General features: G+C 36.9%; 2 protein-coding genes and 1 pseudogene across 2 annotated transcripts; 1 reads left to right on the forward strand and 2 right to left on the reverse strand.

Moving 5' to 3' along the window:
• Positions 1-4,018: 4,018 nt before the first annotated feature.
• LOC122071307 (protein trichome birefringence-like 42) lies at positions 4,019-5,052 on the reverse strand. Its single transcript, XM_042635631.1, has 3 exons — positions 4,679-5,052; positions 4,405-4,576; positions 4,019-4,213 (listed from the first exon to the last, which is right to left on the reverse strand). The coding sequence occupies exons 1-3, from the start codon at positions 4,759-4,761 to the stop codon at positions 4,034-4,036; spliced, it is 435 nt and encodes a 144-aa protein (XP_042491565.1). The 5' UTR covers positions 4,762-5,052; the 3' UTR covers positions 4,019-4,033.
• An 8,959-nt stretch (positions 5,053-14,011) lies between these two features.
• Positions 14,012-16,213, reverse strand: LOC122071309 (protein trichome birefringence-like 41). Its single transcript, XM_042635636.1, has 5 exons — positions 15,882-16,213; positions 15,077-15,248; positions 14,802-14,977; positions 14,554-14,712; positions 14,012-14,464 (listed from the first exon to the last, which is right to left on the reverse strand). Exons 1-5 carry the CDS (start codon positions 16,184-16,186, stop codon positions 14,161-14,163), a joined length of 1,116 nt encoding a protein of 371 aa, XP_042491570.1. The 5' UTR covers positions 16,187-16,213; the 3' UTR covers positions 14,012-14,160.
• A 15-nt stretch (positions 16,214-16,228) lies between these two features.
• On the forward strand, positions 16,229-17,646 carry LOC122071303 (annotated as a pseudogene).
• The last annotated feature ends 86 nt before the right edge of the window (positions 17,647-17,732 follow it).

Consider the following 17,732-nt stretch of genomic DNA (forward strand, 5'->3'; position numbering starts at 1 on the left):
GGTCCCTCCTTCGGTTGGGGTTTCGGCCAAAGCCGAACGGACCTGACCGAGGGTCCTTCCTTCGGTTGGGAGTTCGGCCAAAGCCGAACGGACCTGACCGAGGGTCCTCCCTTCGGTTGGGAGCTCGGCCAGAGACGAACGGACCTGACCGAAGGTCCCTCCCTCGGCAGGGGGCTCGGTAAAGCCGAATGGTGCTGATCGATCGACAGGGGGCTCAGCAAAGTCGATCCGAAGCGGTCAAAGGTCTCTCTCGATCGACCCCAAGCCTTGGACACTGGTAATGCCAAGACCGAAGGAACAAGTCAACCAAAGAAGATGGCTACTCCCACAGGAAGAAGCTCCTAGTGGAAGTAAGGGGGCTCCTGCTATAGCCAAAATAACCTCTCGATGGGGGGCCATGACACGTGTCGCCTCTGAGACACGTGTCCTCCGCCAGACGAAGGTTCCAAGAGACCACTCACACTCGAGCACGCGCAATCACCGAGGCACGCCCGCAGAATCATGCGGGATCACGTCGTTTGCATGAGGAGAATATTCCCCCCCAGAAGGTTGGACGTATTCGAGTAGGACTCTAAGAAGGCCGAAGGGGGAAAAACCCTAAGGCCAAAGAGCTATATAAGAAGGCACAGAGGAAAGGGGAAGGTAAGCGCTGATACCCTCACCATTACTCCTTTATTGAACTGTGTGGCCGACCCTGACTTGAGCGTCGGAGGACTAACCCCGGACAAAGTTCCGGGCCTCCGTCGTCTGTGTTTGTGTAGGTTGAACGAGCGGGGTTTTTGGCAGCAACACTTATAATGACTTTCATTTGTTTCGTTCAATGATTCAGAGAAGCCATCACAAAGAAACGGAGTCCCATTAATCAAGGACCCAGCAAAAAATTTTATCAGTTAGGCATAGGGTATATTTAGTCTCATGAATGTCTTGGTCCCATACATCCGAGGGAGGAGCTGAATCTGTTTGTCTTTTATTTTGTCATATAGTAAACATTTGAAAATGGCAGTGGCTTTCTACAATTCAATACAAAGTCTGACCTATGTCAGTCCAAATGATAGAAAATGATTTAGCTAAAGTGCTCCCTATAAGAATTTGTGTTCATGTTTTCAAAGGATTTTATATTTTTCAATTTTATTCTCTAAATTTTAGTTTTTTTATTCGAAAATCTCTCCCTCCTCTCTGTCCCACGATCCTCTCTTTTCTCTTCTAATATCTTTATTTTAGGAGTTATTTTTACCAATAAAAAAAATCTATATTTTAGGAGTTTTTTTTACCAAAAAAAATCTTTCTAAAATTTCTCCCTCCCCTCTTTCACGCCCCTCTTTTTTCTCTTTTAATTCATATCTTTCTAAAAAGAAAAACAAATCTCTATATTTTAGGTGCTGTTATTACAAAAGAAAAAAAATCATTCTCAATTTACTCTCTCCTCTCTTACATGTCTCTCTTCTAATCTATATCTTTCTAAAAATAAAAATCTATATTTTAGGAGTCTTTTTTACCAAAAAAAAATCTTTCCAATAAAAAAAATCTATATTTTAGAAGTTTTTTTTTACTAAAAAAAATATTTCTAAATTTTCTTCCTCCCCTCTTTCACGTCCCTCTTTTTTCTCTTTTAATCCATATCTTTCTATTTACCAAAAAAAAAAAAAGTCTCTATATTTTAGGTATTATTATTTCAAAAGAAAAAAATCATTCTAAATTTTCTCTCTCATCTCTTACATTCCTCTCTTCTAATCTATATCTTTCTAAAAATAAAAATCTATATTTTAGGAGTCTTTTTTACCAAAATTTTCTCCCTCCTCTCTCTCTCTCACCTCATGTACCTTTTTTTTCTCTTTTAATTAATATCTTTCTTTATATGAGCTTTTTCTACCTAAAAAATAAATCTAGATTTTAAGATTTTTATTTTTATTTTTATTTTTTTTACCATAAAAAAGAATTCTTTCCAAATATGTTCCCTCCTCTCTCTCTCATGTCCCTATCTTTCTAAAAAAAAAAATGAAATCTATACTTTAGGAGGTATTTTAGTGGTACGTTCCTCAACTTATTTTCACTTTCTCTAATAATAATCGTACACGTGTAATTGAATTAATCCCAGCCGTCCAACAAATATCAACATAATCACCGATTACTTGTTTTCACGGTAACACGATTTATGTGAATTGGGTTTTGCTGCCGCCCCATCAAGAACTGCAAATTAATGGAAGCCCTAAAATCTTAGAAAATCTTTTGGTCCCCCATCTTTGATAACGTTAATCAGTTCCGATTTCTAACCTCTTTGTCCTCTTATTCATCTTTTCTTTTATCTCATGTGTGAGAAGAGGGGAGATATTAAGTTTTAATGGCGTATACACTTTTTGTTTGCATTTCAATTCAAATCATGGTAGTCATAGGCTCATAGAAGCACCAGGTCGTCATCCCCAATGCTTCTTCTTCTTCATCGTCTACTGCAAATATTCCGAGAAATTTTGAATTCAAGTTGAACTCTCAAAGAATAACTGGTGACGAGTTACGAAAGAAATCGTTCAGCAAGAGCGGGGAAATGCAAATCAAATTGAATCCGGATCAGATTCACTTACGAGAACTATCCTATATGTCCCTGTTCCATGGATTTGTTCTCATACATGAACCCGATCTGGTCTCAAATCATGATGAGTCAGTCGAGAGGCAATCGATCCTTTGAGAAGCCACAAATTGACGATTTTCAGGTCCAGGCTGGCGGTTGGCGCCATGGTGTCATTTATGCATAGCCAGTGCTCTCTCTCTCTCTCTCTCTCTCTCTCTCTCTCTCTCTGCGTTTTACTCCCACTTTTCTATCTCAAACTCAATATATAATAATATAAATCTCACAATTTGTCTCTCATTCTTTAAGTTGTGTTTCCATTCGTGTGACTGTGAAGAAGAAAACACAGAGGGAAAGACTTTAGCAATTGATAAGACATTCGAGTTACCAAAACAGGGGATTTTGTGGGATAAGTTCGGGAGAGAATGAAGAAGAGTTGGATGTGGTTTACAAAGGATGTGACCTGCTGCGACAGTCTCGTGTACAATGATTGGGAAACTTTTCAATGGTTCAGATTTTATGTGGTTTAATCTATGATTATCTACGAAAATATATTCTATCAATTTATTTTTATGCACGCGACAATTTAACCCAAAAAATTGTAGCAGATTAGTTTCTCCCTATTTAGGTACGCTATGAACCTCTAAATTGATTTTTCTGTTTATCACTCATATATGCTAAATGCAATAGAGTAGAAAGGAGATTGATCTGGGAGGAAATGCATGCTATTGCTCAGCCACTTTCTATTTTTTTGTCTGACCATTTTTTTTTTGGTTTTAAAAATTATTGTTAGTTGATTGTGTTTGCTTTAGTTTCTCAGTTCCTTTTTTTTTTTTTTCTTTTAATTTTTGTACTATACTAAACTAATGTTACTTCATATTTCCACACTCTTCCTTGAAATTATTTGTTCAATTTCTGATTTTTAGTTCGAGTGTTTTCTTCCATTATCTTTCCTTAGCAGCAAGTTCTATGTATTACCATTTTGATACTTTGTTTGCTAAGTGGAGCTGAGATACTTTGTTTCCAAAACCGGTTTAATGGTGTTGATTAAAGATGGAGTAAGCAGAAAGAATCCAGTATTATCGGTAAGTGATCTCTATGGAGATATTGGATTCTATTAGCACACCTTAATGGTATGAAATATTTATTACTATGTGTGGACCTAAGGTATTGTTTCCTTAATGGGGAGGAAACCCTAATTACTTTGCAGGGTTGGTCCCTACCCTCACCCCTATATATAGTTATCACTGACCCATTAAGTGAGACTAACGACCAAAAGCAAAAGGAAAAAATGGTAGACCAGACCAACATTGATCGTGTTGTACGAAAAGCATACAAGAAGATATTGAGGAGTTCTTATTATTCAACCATGGATTCAGGTATGCCTAAAATGTGTTTTTGTAGTGTTTGTCGTGCATGTTTATCGATCTTCATGAATCATTTCGTATTTATTTTCTATCATATAGCTCCCACTTACGGTTGTAAAAATCCTGTGTAGAACCACCAATGCCAAGTATTAACTATCAACACATCCACATTTTTCCATGAATCACCATTTCTGATGGATTGAAGCTTTAAAACCCGCCCAATTTTTTCATTAACAATGTCCACTACGAGGTTGTTGTGATTGAACATCAATGACAAACCATAATCCTGCAAGATCTTATATACAGAGTAAGAATCTAAGACAGAAATGGAAAAAAAAATCATTCTTTTCAAGATTTTCAGTGTCTCATTCTCTGGTTTTGTTCATCTCTTAGAATGCCCACATGAAATCAGGAAAAATTCTAGGGCACCCAAAACTGGAAATGCAAAATACAGTAAATTAAGACTGAAGAACACACCGGAAATGTACAAGTAGAAAAGGGATCATTCATTTGCAAGTTATATTTTGCCTGCGGCACTGAGGAGTGAAGCATGCATATCAAAGATTGCCATTGATTGTTGCTTAGCGAATCTCCCACAAACAAGATCTTCTTTCCCTGAAATCTCCTCAAGAAATCTTCTCCATTAAACCTATATTACAACATTGGTGTGAGACGAAAAGGAACTAGGGTTAGATTTAATTGATGGGTCCCTACCTTGAGAAATGAAGAACAAGAAGATGGAAGAGTTTACCTAGGCAAATCACAGGAAGTGGGTTTCCATCTGTAATTGAGATAGAGTTTGTCCGTTCTTCCATTCTTCTGGCAATCGAACATTTTGTCGATGAATGGACAGCTCGAAGTGTCATAGAGAGGAGATGAATCATTTACCCAACTCCCCTGGTAGAGATCACAGCTATTTGATTTTAATTTGTGTTTGTTTCTGACATGCTCTGATTTCGCAGCGATATGTGAATAGATGACCAAATCAACATTAGAATGGTAACATTAGAGAAATAGTTATGAAACCCGAAAGCCATGTCCCTCAGCTTCCAGTCTGCAACAGAAAGGGAAGATTGGAGCAAAAAGTTAAGAAGAAGCGTGTGTGTGTGTGTGTGTGTGTGAGAGAGAGAGAGAGAGAGGGTTAGAGGATACAACCGACTAGTTTAAGGCAGTAAGCCCACAAGGAAAGAAGTAATTGGAGAGAGAGAGAGAGAGAGAGAGCAGTGAGCGGTAAGCCAACGGAAGAAAAATGTCACAGAAGGAAATCTTTTCTTTTGGTTTGCTTTATTCAACTTTTAACAAGAAATAAAGGGTGGATCGGAATGATAATGGTTAATAGAGTGGTTACTCTCTATACGGAGATGGTGTGATGAACATTGGATGATTGAGAGCATTTGAGTACATGTTTTAAAGTCGTTTTGACCATTCGATGTTCACCGCACCACCGCATTTACCATAGATGATATTTTTCACTGATTAATAGGCAAGCCAACTCATAACTGAAAAGCTTACAGTAGAACTATTAAATTTGGTGAAATTTCTCCAGTAAATGAAATTAAAATGCTTCCCAATTGAGATTAGGATCTCCAAATCTGAATCCACTTGAGTAAATAATGGCCAGTACATCATACAAGATAAGGCCAAAGGCCTTCCAGGCCAAGGAATCACCTAAAACATTGCTGTGTCTAAGAATATATGGGAAGGAACAATGCAGGAAGTATGAGGATTGATGTGTAATGTAATATCATGCATAATTGGATTGAATGCTATGGTAACTTAGGATGACCTTTCGTAAGGTAAGAAATGATATCCTTGTTGTCTGACTCAATTTGGATTTTCTCAATCCAGTTAACAATAGCTTGGAGAATACCACATCTAATGGTCATAACCTCACCGATCAAATAGGTTTTTAACTTTTTAAGTGGTCAAAAAGAGACGGAGAGAGAGAGAGAGAGAGAGAGAGAGAGAGAGAGAGAGAGTGCAATCGCTGGTCTTAATTCTATACAAGACAAATATGCCTTAATTCATGCTTGAAATTGGGAGTGACTGAAGTAATCGAGGAGGGGAGATCTAGTGAGAGAATTTTAGAATTCCACTTCTCTACAGCCCTATAGACGCGTTTGGGAAGGGGGAAGGAAGGGGGAAGGGGGAAGGGGGAGATGATTAATGCTGGCTTAAAGCCCTTTGACCTAGGAAACCCTTCACGTGTTTCGTGCAACGTAGGAGTCTTATTTCTACCCCAAAAAAAAAATAAAATGTAGGAGTCTTATGGATTTGGGCTTTGTTTTTCTTTCTCGAGTTGGAATAATTCAATTATGTTTGATGGGTTTATGTCGATATTTTAGAACTTTTGAGCTACCAGAGCGAATTAGATTTCCATACGAGAACTATTCTTGTATGCTACTGATTCACAAAAGAAAAAACTCGTAAGTTATAAATACAAATAGAAATCAAATCAAAGAGAATCTTAACACATCGAAATCTGAATGTGAATCAAGTTTTTGTATTAAAACCATTCTCATACAGGTTGATTCACACAGATAGAATCAACCACAAAGTTAATTGTTGAATAAATTTTATTTATAGGACTTGATCCGCTCTCTCAAATTCTTAATGAATCCATCAATTTATCTAAGTAATTTCCTTTCCTGAGAATTAATACGACGCGGAGAGAGAGAGAGAGCGAGAGAGAGAGAGAGAGATTGAATTGGGTTCTTCATGTCACAGCTCAGTTGAAGCTGGATTAGTGTCACTTGAGTCCCCTCCTATGGGCCCCAATAAAAGTCTAATTAATGAGGTCCAATACCAACCGATCTCTGATAGGGAAATAAGCTCAATACTTCTTGGGAGATAGATGGGGACGTCAAATGTCAGAAGCCAGCAGTGGCCCAATTTGTGCGACATTGTTAACTGTACGTAGATGTGATTCATGTGAACCTTTAGAGAGAGAGAGAGAGAGAGAGAGATCTGAGCTATAAAGTCGAACAAAAAATGAAGAACTGGCCTCAGAACAACCGGGCCAGCTTGGTGATGGTACTGCATTTCGGAATCCGGACTTGATTGGAATTTTTCTGGGTCACACTTAAATTGGTTTCTAGCGCATATTAAATAGGAATAAAAACACTATCTCATCATGTGGTTTGAACCCATGAAATTATGGGCTCACCCTTCATGAAATCAAGATTCATATATATATATACACAGTGATGCTCCAATATGCACTCTGTTAGGCCACATGATCATTATGTAGTGATGTCTTGCCCTTAAATCTTAAAGGTCCAATTTAAATATATGACTTATTGCCTATGGGCTCCTTCCCTACAATTCAATTGCAACCAAACAAAGACTATTGTAATAAGCTCAGGAAAAGTTGCAGGCACTAGGAACATTTCTGTTACGTTGGCTATGTTCTGCCATATAATTGAATAGAACTAGCCTATTCAACATGTGATCTTTCTAAACATCTAATCTATCCACTTGCGAACTGACCAAAATGGGTGAGGCAGCTAGAAAGCAAGGTTTAAAAACTCAATAATTTTTGAGAATTAGACAATCTAAATCGGACTTGGTAAGTGAAGAAGAGGGTTAGTCGGGATCGGTGTCAATAGATTCTGGGTTGAATCAGCTAATATCTAATCTGGATTTTAAAACACTGCTAGAGATACTCTTCATGGAACTGAAGCTAAGTTGGAGAAACTCTTCATTCGATTTGGACTAGAGCTTAGCACCCAAGTTGGAGAAGTTGGGACCTACTTGGAAGAAAAATCTAGGCCCACCTAATAGATAATTAATATCATTAGAGGCCTGAGTAATGTAGAGGATAAGAACACCCAGTCACCAAAAAAAAAAAATCAACCTAGAAAATTTCAGCCAATTCAATTCGAATCATATGCAAGGTGAAGACTAATGCTAAAGAATAGTTAGAAAAAGAAAAAAAGCGAAGGTACGGTAAAAAAATTATGAATCATAAAAAAAGAAAAAAGACAATTTTTTTTTTTCTTTTTTGAAGAGGAAACCATTCTGAGTCGATCATACATTTGAGATTCCCCACCGAAATTTACTAGTAGCTTAATCCAAAACGGACCATTGTTGTCTACGTAGTTGGAAATTGCAAATTACTGCATGGTTAAAATTAAGTGATTTATTTATTTATTTACTTTTACTAAGTTGTTTGGTTTTATAGTTTAGTCAAGGTTTGAAATTTCGTTTCGTTTCGATGGGTTCAGAAACACTGAAATACTGAAATTTTGGCGAGATTTCGTCGAGATGGTGTATTTTTTTTTGTTGACTGTTTCAGTGGTCAAACAATCATATTTTAACTTGAAACTTGGTGGGTAACTTATTTTAAGGTTAATAAACATGCTTAAAACAAAAAAATGTAAAAATATTAGAATATGACATTGTTTTAGAGTTGCACCTTTGTTTGGCAGCAACCGTTGAACTATTCTGAAAATTTTACCAACATGTATTTATGTACTATTTTAAAAAAGGGAAATTTACCGCACCACCCCCTGAAGAATGCCACACTGATAAGATCACCCCCTCTGTTTCACCAAATTATTCTTAGACCCCCTACCGTCAGTCACCGTTAAGGAATATACTACAGTTGCTGATGTCAGCAACTATATTTTATATTAAATACCAAAATGCCCTTATGAAATAGGAAGTACCAAAAATACCCTTACCATAATTTAATATTTCTTTAACCAAATCGATAGGTTTTGGTCCCATTCTGACAAGATCTTTGTTCCCTCCGGCTCGAAGGACTTGCAGGCTAGACATTTTTTCGAGCTCCGATAGCAGAGAACCCCCAAGACGGTTATCAAAGAGAAGAAAGCAGGCGACGACCCAGAAATTTGGGTGTCTGTGAGACCCAATACAGTTAAGATTCTGTAATCATCGATTTCATCTGGGATTTTTCTGACAAAATCTTTGTTCCCTCCGACACGAAGGACTTGCAGGCTAGACAATTTTTCGAGCTCTGATTGTAGAGAACTCCCAAGATGATTATCTAAGAGAAGAAGATTTTGAAGGCTAATGCAGTTCCCAATCTCAGCTGGAATCTTAGCCGTGAGCTGGTGGGATGAGAATCTTTATGCTTTTATATCTCCTCCTATTGTTACTGATCTATTAAAACAGAACTCATTTTGTAGATGGATAGAAATTTACCTTTCCCTTCGTCAAATCTCTAGGATTAGTTCCGTTCCATCCCTTTCTTAAGATCTCTGAGTCACAAGTTGCAGCCATATTAGGGTTTTATTTTGTAATCCTATTTATTGTGGATTTAGGGTTTCTATAAATGAATTATTCCATCTCGTGTTTTTGGCCCGGTTTTGTCTTCAATAGATATTTAGCAAATATGTATGTTAATGTTATTCCCTTTTATTAAGTCTTGGAGGTTCCTGAGCTTACCAATACTTGCAGGAATGCTACCCACGAGACTGTTGGAGTTGAGGTCGAGGATTGTGAGCGAAGGACAGTCTCCAATGTCAACGGGGATAGTTCCGATGAGGTTATGTCGGAGACAATAAGCTATTTGAGGAAAGCGAAGGAGGAGAGATTGGAAGGGATGGGGAGGGACGGGGAGGGCATAATGGTTTAAACAAAATTTTTTAATGGTAAGGGTATGATGGTCATTTTAACTCCACACTTAACATTGATTGACGGTAGGGGGTCTGAGAATAATTTGGTGAAACAGAGGGGGTGATTTTATCATTGTAGCATTTTTTAGGGGGTGGCGTGGTAAATTTTCCTAAAAAAAATGGTTTTAGAGAAAGAACTTTACCTTTCCTAAGCTTTGAATGTGTAGATCTTTTTGTAAGAATCCAATGAAAGTCAAAATGTGTGATGATGTGGCTAATTAATTAGAGGCTTGTTGGAGTGTTTTTTCCTTCAATATATGAAAATGGAACCGAAACCACCAAGACAGGCGAGACAGAGTCGAAATTTCGGCGAGGTACTGAAATGATACTGAAATTTCGACACTGTCTCAACGAAAGGTTGTATTTATAAGGCATGGAATATATCACTTTGGTGAGATACCGAAACAATACCGAAATATGGAACACATATTGATTCGTGCCTTATTTCGTTTAAAAAAAAAACAAAAACCTGAAATTTCAATGAGAATTCGAACTATGGTTTAAGCTCAAAAGTAAACCCTAGTCATATGCAACCATAGCTAACCCGTATAATAAATCAATTGCGGGGAGAATCAAGTTGGAGATATTTTTTAACACACATCTTTGGACCACAAAGCTGCACTCGGGGTGTAAAATTAAGTGGGTTATTTATGCTAAGTCATGCCAAAAATATTTAAGGATCATACATGATATGTTATCCACCTCAACTTGCCTTGTTACCATCCCTAGGCATCGCAAGTGATTTACTAATAAAACTCTAACCAAAAGAAGACTTACTAATAAAACGTGAGTCCGGATCACAGCCTCGTATGCCCCTTGATCGTCGTGTGGATTCCAGAAAATCAGGAGACGGGTATGTCTAAATGTAACCTACCCGGTTACAAAAACCTTGTAACCTAAATTATTGTGTCCTCATTATTTTGTCATTTTGTGATTGTTTCTAAGGTCAAAAAAGTAAATCATTGTGTCCCCATTATTTTGTCATTTTGTGATTGCTTTTAATGTCAAAAAAGTAAATTATTGTGTCTCATTTATTTTTTCATTTTGTGATTGCTTTTAAGGTAAAAAAAGCAAATTCAACCTCAACTTTTTGAATCGTTACTTTGATTTAAACGGCAAAACGAGGGGTATTTTGAGAATGAATACACTCTTCCCAAACAACCCCTCACCCCAGCTGATCGTCTTCCTCCTTGTGAGTCTTTTTGTTACATTTCTTGGTTTTTATGGCATAAAGTTTGGCAAGATCATCTCCAGTGAGTCAAGTAAAGGCTCTCTTTCTTCTCGGCATGTCCAATGCTTTTATGGGTTTTAGGGTTTAAAACTTTTGGTGGACTTCATTTTTGTTTTTTGAAATTTAGAAAACAAAACCTCTTCCCAGAAATTCATGTATCAATTATATTGCAATAATTTCTATTGTTGTGCATTAGAGATGAGGTGGGTAAGATAGTTCTAATCATGTCTATTTTTCTCTCTTCAAAGAAATCAATTGTATTAAATATGCTAGTGTTTTTAAGAAAGTTAAAATCCAGAAAGATGACAAATGGCAATATTGTATGCTTTTTTTTTTCCCGTAAAGTAATATCGTAGGCTTGGTATTACTATAATGATGACATGTGAAATTTTGTAATTATAATATATTTTATATGTTGATTCTAAGGGTTTTGGGATTGATTCTTGTCAATTCCAATTTGATTTGTATTTGGATTGATATTGGAAGCTACTAATTTGATCTTTGATTCTGTGTTTAAAATCGATTATAAGGTGTATAGGACTAGATCGTGGGTCTTAAGATTTGAGGACGATTCTAGGGTTCTTTTTACCCGATTTTGATTCGATTGGATCAAAATTTATAGGAATCAGTTCCAAGGATGTAGGGGACGGTATCAGTATCGGTCTCTGTCGATGCTGATTCTATAACGATCCAGATCGGATGGGATCGGTGGGTATCGGTCTATTTTACCCTTGATTTTTATAAAAGGTACTACTTTTTACCTATTTTACCCTTGAAACGATCTGGATAATCGATCCGGATCGAGGATCAATCTTAGCTGATACGACCAATCCCAGGCCGATACTTGAAACTATGATCAAATCGATCTCCAATTACAAGTTTAAGATCCCTAGTTGATTTTGCTAGTTCAGATCAATCCCAATTCTGATCATTATAGAATGGCATATCTAGGATTTTTGGAATTAAGCTATTGGTTTTTAGAATTTAGTGTCAATTCTAGCATTTTTGTGATTGATTCGGATATGATCCAGACTGGAATCATTAGGGACCAATTTATTCTTTGTTTTGAGTTAAAATTCTGGTATTAGCCGATCTGGATTAGAATTGGTCATGAACTATCCAACTCCGGAAGTTCTAGAATAGTCAATTTAGAATTGGAATCACTAGAGGGATTGTTTTGATACTCAATTTCGAGTTAAAAATCATTGGTTGAATATACCAATTTCGATCCAAATCGACCATATTAATACCTATCCAGGCTGTTTCAGAATGACTGATTATAAGACTTTTGTGATTGATTTGATCCATTTCCGATTTTGGTCACTTTGATCTAGATTTTATCTAGTATTAGGCCAAATTGAAATCAAAGTTCAATTTCAATTTAGACCGATTCGGTTTTTATTGAGTTGACTTAATGGCCTTTTGAATGTAATATGTTCTATTTTAGTAATTTTTTAAAGTTTTTATAAGATATTTTATGGTTTCGATTCTCTTGATCTGGTCAAATTCAATTTTTTACCGATTTGATAAAAACTCAAATAAATAAATGTTCGTTTCACGTTTCTCTTGATTAGTCCAACCTGCTTGGACTGAAAATGGACACCCTTACTCAAAGCAATAGACCCAATCACCCAATGGTTAGTATAATTTTTTTTTTTTTCAATCCCATGTTGGACTTTAGAGAGACAAGAAATTGAGATTCGAGATTCCAAACGTAGTGATGGGTCTATTTGAGGATAAAATTACATTTATACCCTTTTTAAACACTTTGTCATAAAAAGTGGTGCAGTAACTTTTAAGTTTTTATTGTAAGTATAAACACATGAAATTACTTTTTGAATTTTCTTAAACCAATCATTTCTTTGACAGTATAAGACTTTTTAGGTAACTAAAAGTGGGTTACAAGCCTTTTGTAACCAACCTAAGTTATAACTAGACAAACCCTTTAAGTATTACTAGAGGCATGATTTTAAGTATCGGTGCGTATTGTGCTGTATCGGCCAATACGTATCTGTATCGAAAGGCATCGGCACGATACATACCGATACGCTACGAGAAATTTTGGGCCTCTTTTTGTGTATCAGCATATCGTACGTATCGTATCGTGCCGTACCGTATCGATACCGATACGTACGATACTCTACGATACGAACTTTTAAAATCTAAAAATTCCCGAGAGTATCGGTACATATTGGTACCGTATTGGTGCTGTATCGGTACGTATCGAAGGTATCGTGCAGTATCGTACTGTATCGGTACGATACGGCTACTTAAGTGTGAATTTTTTGTTGTTTGAAACAAACACTTCACACTCTCACCAACAGTTTTCTAGATTTTTTATATGTTTTCTCAAAAAAATATATTTTTTTAATTTTTTTATTCCGAAATTTAATTTAAAAGAAAAAAAGAAAAATCCCCCCAAAAAAATTTTTTTTTTTAGAAAATTTAGTTCATTCAACTCTTAAAAATAATGTCATAATTTATAATTACTAAATACATGATTTTAAATGAAACCTACATTTTTTCCCCAAAAACAGTGAGGGTTTCAATTTTTATTTATTTCTCAGATCTACTCAAATATATTGGTCCACACTTTGTTGATTTTTTATATGTTCTTTAAAAACATTTAATCTACAACTTCTATAAAAAAAAATTTAATTTTTCTACAATGAATGGGAGACCCACAGCCATAAATATTTTGACTGGGGTAAATATTGTGCCTATATTCGACAAGTGCAGAATATCATCATAATTGCTCCTATTGAAGAAGAAGGTCCTAGCCAAGGATTTGAACCACCACGACACTCTTCATGGCACTCATCACAGTGGCAATGGTAATGAGGAAAGAAAAAACTGTAAGAAACTCAAACCTCATCATTTTGAACATTTTCAACTCAATATATTTGTCTATCAATACGATACCTTCTACTTAAGTATTTATGCATTCTACATGTTATATATAGCTTTTTTTAACTATTTTTTTTATGTAAAAGTGTATAAAAATGTGTTCCCTATCCATTTATGTGCGTATCTTTAGTGTATCTTAGCGTATCTCCGATACGATACGATACCCTCCGATACATATCTTAATTTTGACCGACTGATACGGTGACCGATACCGATACTTTAATCCTTGACTAGAGGCAAACCCAACCTTTTCGCATAAAGAAGTGAAGAAACCAATAAAAAAAAAAAATAAAGAAAGAGATAAACACAAAAAAATCATTGTACAATTTTTATATAATCATATCTTTTGTATTATTTTCTTTCCCTTGTTTAACAAACATAACCTTGCCAGCACTGTTGAGGACAATTCCATCAAACTATCAAAAGTAATATAATATTGGGCTAATATGCCTATTACTGTTTGCCAGCACTGTTGAGGACGATAGATGCGTACAAGAGATGGTTCCATGTATCAGGAACACCCGCAAGACACCAATGGCTACAATCATTTCCACCACTGCCGTAAACAGATGGGTGCCCGTCTTTCCTCAGCTGAGACAATGTCGTCACGTCCAGCAATTCCACCCTCTTTGACATCTTACTCAATACATTCTTCACCACAGCTTCCTCTGGAGGTGACCCTCCTGGGTAAGTCGATCCACTTATAGGCTGCGTTTGCCCCACACAGTTTCCCGTCGGCTCATTCCATTCCTTGCCTCTGATCATTACAAAAACAAGATTTTTACTTCATTATTTTTTCACAGTTTGATTTCTAATTAGTTGGTTGAAGTGATCTCTGAGACTTACTTGTAATGCGTGGGTGAAATGCCCTGGAAGAAGACTCTGGTTGTAGCCGGGTTGATGTTTGTGTCAACCCATTTGGACCATGTGGTTAGCCCTTTCTGGAAAGCAACCAAACGATCCATATCTTTGTATGTTTTGCCTCCATCTTCTATGTAGTCCCATCTGCAATAAAACCATAAGAAGCCATTATTGTTTGGAGCTAGAAATGGGTTTAGCTGGAAATTAAGGTCATCAAGATTTGAGTCTCTTACGGTTGTGAATTGCCTGTGTGAACCCACCAATGCCAAGTGTTAAAGATCAAAAAGTCAGCTTCTTTCCATGAATCGCCACTCGTGATTGAGTCAAGCTTTAAAACTCGGCCGATCTTTTCGGTAACCACGTCCACCAGGAACACATTGTGATTGAACACCACCGATACTCCATAGTCCTGTGAGATCCATTAGGTATTTAGAATCTTTAATTGCAGATGAAATAGTGGAAGTAACGTCAACTTTAAGAAACAGCTAGCCCACATGGGATGTCTTACAGGAAATGTAAAGGTGACAATGGAACCCTGTTTTGCCAAGTTATACTTTGCCTGTGGCACTGCTGTGTGGAGCATGCATGTCAAAGATTGCCACTGATTATCACTTAGTGAGTCCCCCACAAACATGATCTTCTTCCCCTTTAATCTCCTCAAGAAATCCAGACCATCGAATCTACATCACAACCATTGATGAGATATAAGATGTAACTAAGGGTGTCAATTTCAAACCGAAATCGTATACTGAATTTGAAACTGTGCCAAATTAATTGGATCGATCCAAATCGAATCAATTCGGTTCAAATTCGGTTTGAGTATGTGAGAATGACCCTCAGTTCGGCTCGGTTTCTGTTTAAGGTGTAAGAACCATCGGTTCGAACCGAATTGATCTTCAAAAAAAAAAAAAAACTAATATCATTTAGAGATTTCTTAGGTGGTAAGGGCTTTTTGCAATTTATCATCACATATTTACATGCTAAGACAATTTTGGAGTTAACAATGGCCATAGTCCAAAAGTGAAACTGTTTTCATAACCAAATTAAAACCGAGGTACAAAATCAAATTAAAACTGTATATCAGAACTGAATTGGAACTGAAATCGAACTGAGCCGAATTGAATCGGCTTGAGTATCGAAGTATGGAACCAAGTTGGTTCTTGATTCGGTTCTGATCCACCTTATCATCATTCGGAATCAAACCAAAACCAAACCTATTGACACCCTTAGATGTAGCATTTATGGAGTGAGTAGATTAATTGAAGTACTCTCTAGGGTGTAGGATGATGAGAGAGAGGGTACCCAGTACCCACCTTGGCAAGTCACAGGAAGTTGGTTTCCATGTGTATTTGAGATAAAGTTTGTCTAGGCGTCCATTCTTCTGGCAATCAAATTCTTTGATAATGAAGGGACAGCTTGAAGTGTTGTAGAAAGGAGTGGATGAAGCTGTAGTCACCCAACTCCCTTGGTAGATATTGCAGCTGCTTGATGCTAATGCTGCCTCTATGTTTCTAAAATCCTCATATGTTTCTGGTTTAGCAGTTGAAAGGTGAAGACATAGCGATATGCAAAATAGAAAAGCCAAATAAGAGAAATAGTTCTGAAACCCAATTCTCATCTTCCTCAGTTGTGCACTAGAAGAGTTTTGATTTGTTTCTTAATGCCTTTGATGTATGCAATCTTTGTATTTATAACTCTAAACTGACTACTCTGTTATAGATTACCTAACCAAGTGAGCTAACCTAACAACTCCATTAATTGACTAACTAATTAGTTAGTCTGGTATGTTAGGACTCTTATGTGGGCTTAACTGATATTGATTGACCCATTTGGTCAAAGAGAATAAGGACCACTCTAATTAGGAAACTTCTAACCCTATTCTATTGTGGGAATGGAATAGGGTTTAGGAATTCTATTATATATAGAATATTGACGGTCCCTGCAGCTATTACTTTTCATAATAATATTTGGGAGCACTGCTTTCTCACAGAGCTAGTGTAGAGACAGAAAGAAGATCCTATAGTAAGAGGCTACAGAAGATCTTAGTAGAAGGACCCATATTGCGTGGTTCTTCATCATAGTTCGTGGTACAAGCGTCAACCTTGATTTAGGGACTTTATTCATGCTCAACGGGTATGTGATTGATTTCTTACCATTATTCATTCTTGTATTCTATATACTATAGGTAATTCAAATGATTCTAGGATTTAGAATCACTAACATTCCTAGCTAATTGACTGATTTTATTCTTTTTCTTGATTGTCATCAGGTTCTTAGATAAGGCAGCAACTGTGACAGAGAAAGATTTAAGTGGACAGAATAAGGAACCATGGAGGCTTTGCACAGAAACTCAAGTAGAAGAGGAAAAATATGTATTAAAGATGCTACCCATCTGGGTATGTACCATCATCTACTCTGTTGTCTTCACTCAAATGGCCTCCCTCTTTGTAGCGCAAGGAGCAGTTATGGACACTACGACTACTGGTGACTTTCACCTTCCAGCTGCAAGTATGTCTGTTTTTGATATGTGTAGTGTCCTCATCTTCACTTGCATCTACCGCCAAATCCTCGTTCCTGTCACTGGAAGATTAACAGGAAATCCGAAGGGCCTCACTGAGCTTCAACGAATGGGAGTAGGGCTCATCATTGGAATGTTATCAATGGTGGCTGCTGGGATCAGAGATTGAAAGACTGAAAAGGGTAAGCCCTGGACAAGAGGTTAGCTCCTTGAGTATATTTTGGCAAGTACCACAATACATGCTTGTGGGAGCTTCTGAAGTGTTTATGTATGTGGGTCAGTTAGAGTTCTTTAATGGTGAGGCACCAGATGGTATTAAGAACTTTGGAAGTTCTCTTTGCATGGCTTCAATCTCTTTTGGGAACTATGTTAGTAGCATTCTTGTTAACATGATTATGGTCATTACAACCAAGAACAAGCAGCCTGGTTGGATTCCTGGTGACCTTAACAGTGGTCATATGGACAGATTCTACTTTCTCCTTGCCGGGTTAACTGCCATTGATTTCTTTATTTACTTATACTGTGCCAAATGGTATAAGTGTATCAACCCAAAGAAGTGATGCACTTAGAATAGTCTAGTTCTTAACTCAAAACTTAATTGGAGGTCTATGATTCGTTTCCTCACTTGTTTATCACTTGGTTGAAG

Source organism: Macadamia integrifolia, unplaced genomic scaffold (genome assembly GCF_013358625.1).
Source record: "Macadamia integrifolia cultivar HAES 741 unplaced genomic scaffold, SCU_Mint_v3 scaffold_204A, whole genome shotgun sequence".
Taxonomy (NCBI): domain Eukaryota; kingdom Viridiplantae; phylum Streptophyta; class Magnoliopsida; order Proteales; family Proteaceae; genus Macadamia; species Macadamia integrifolia.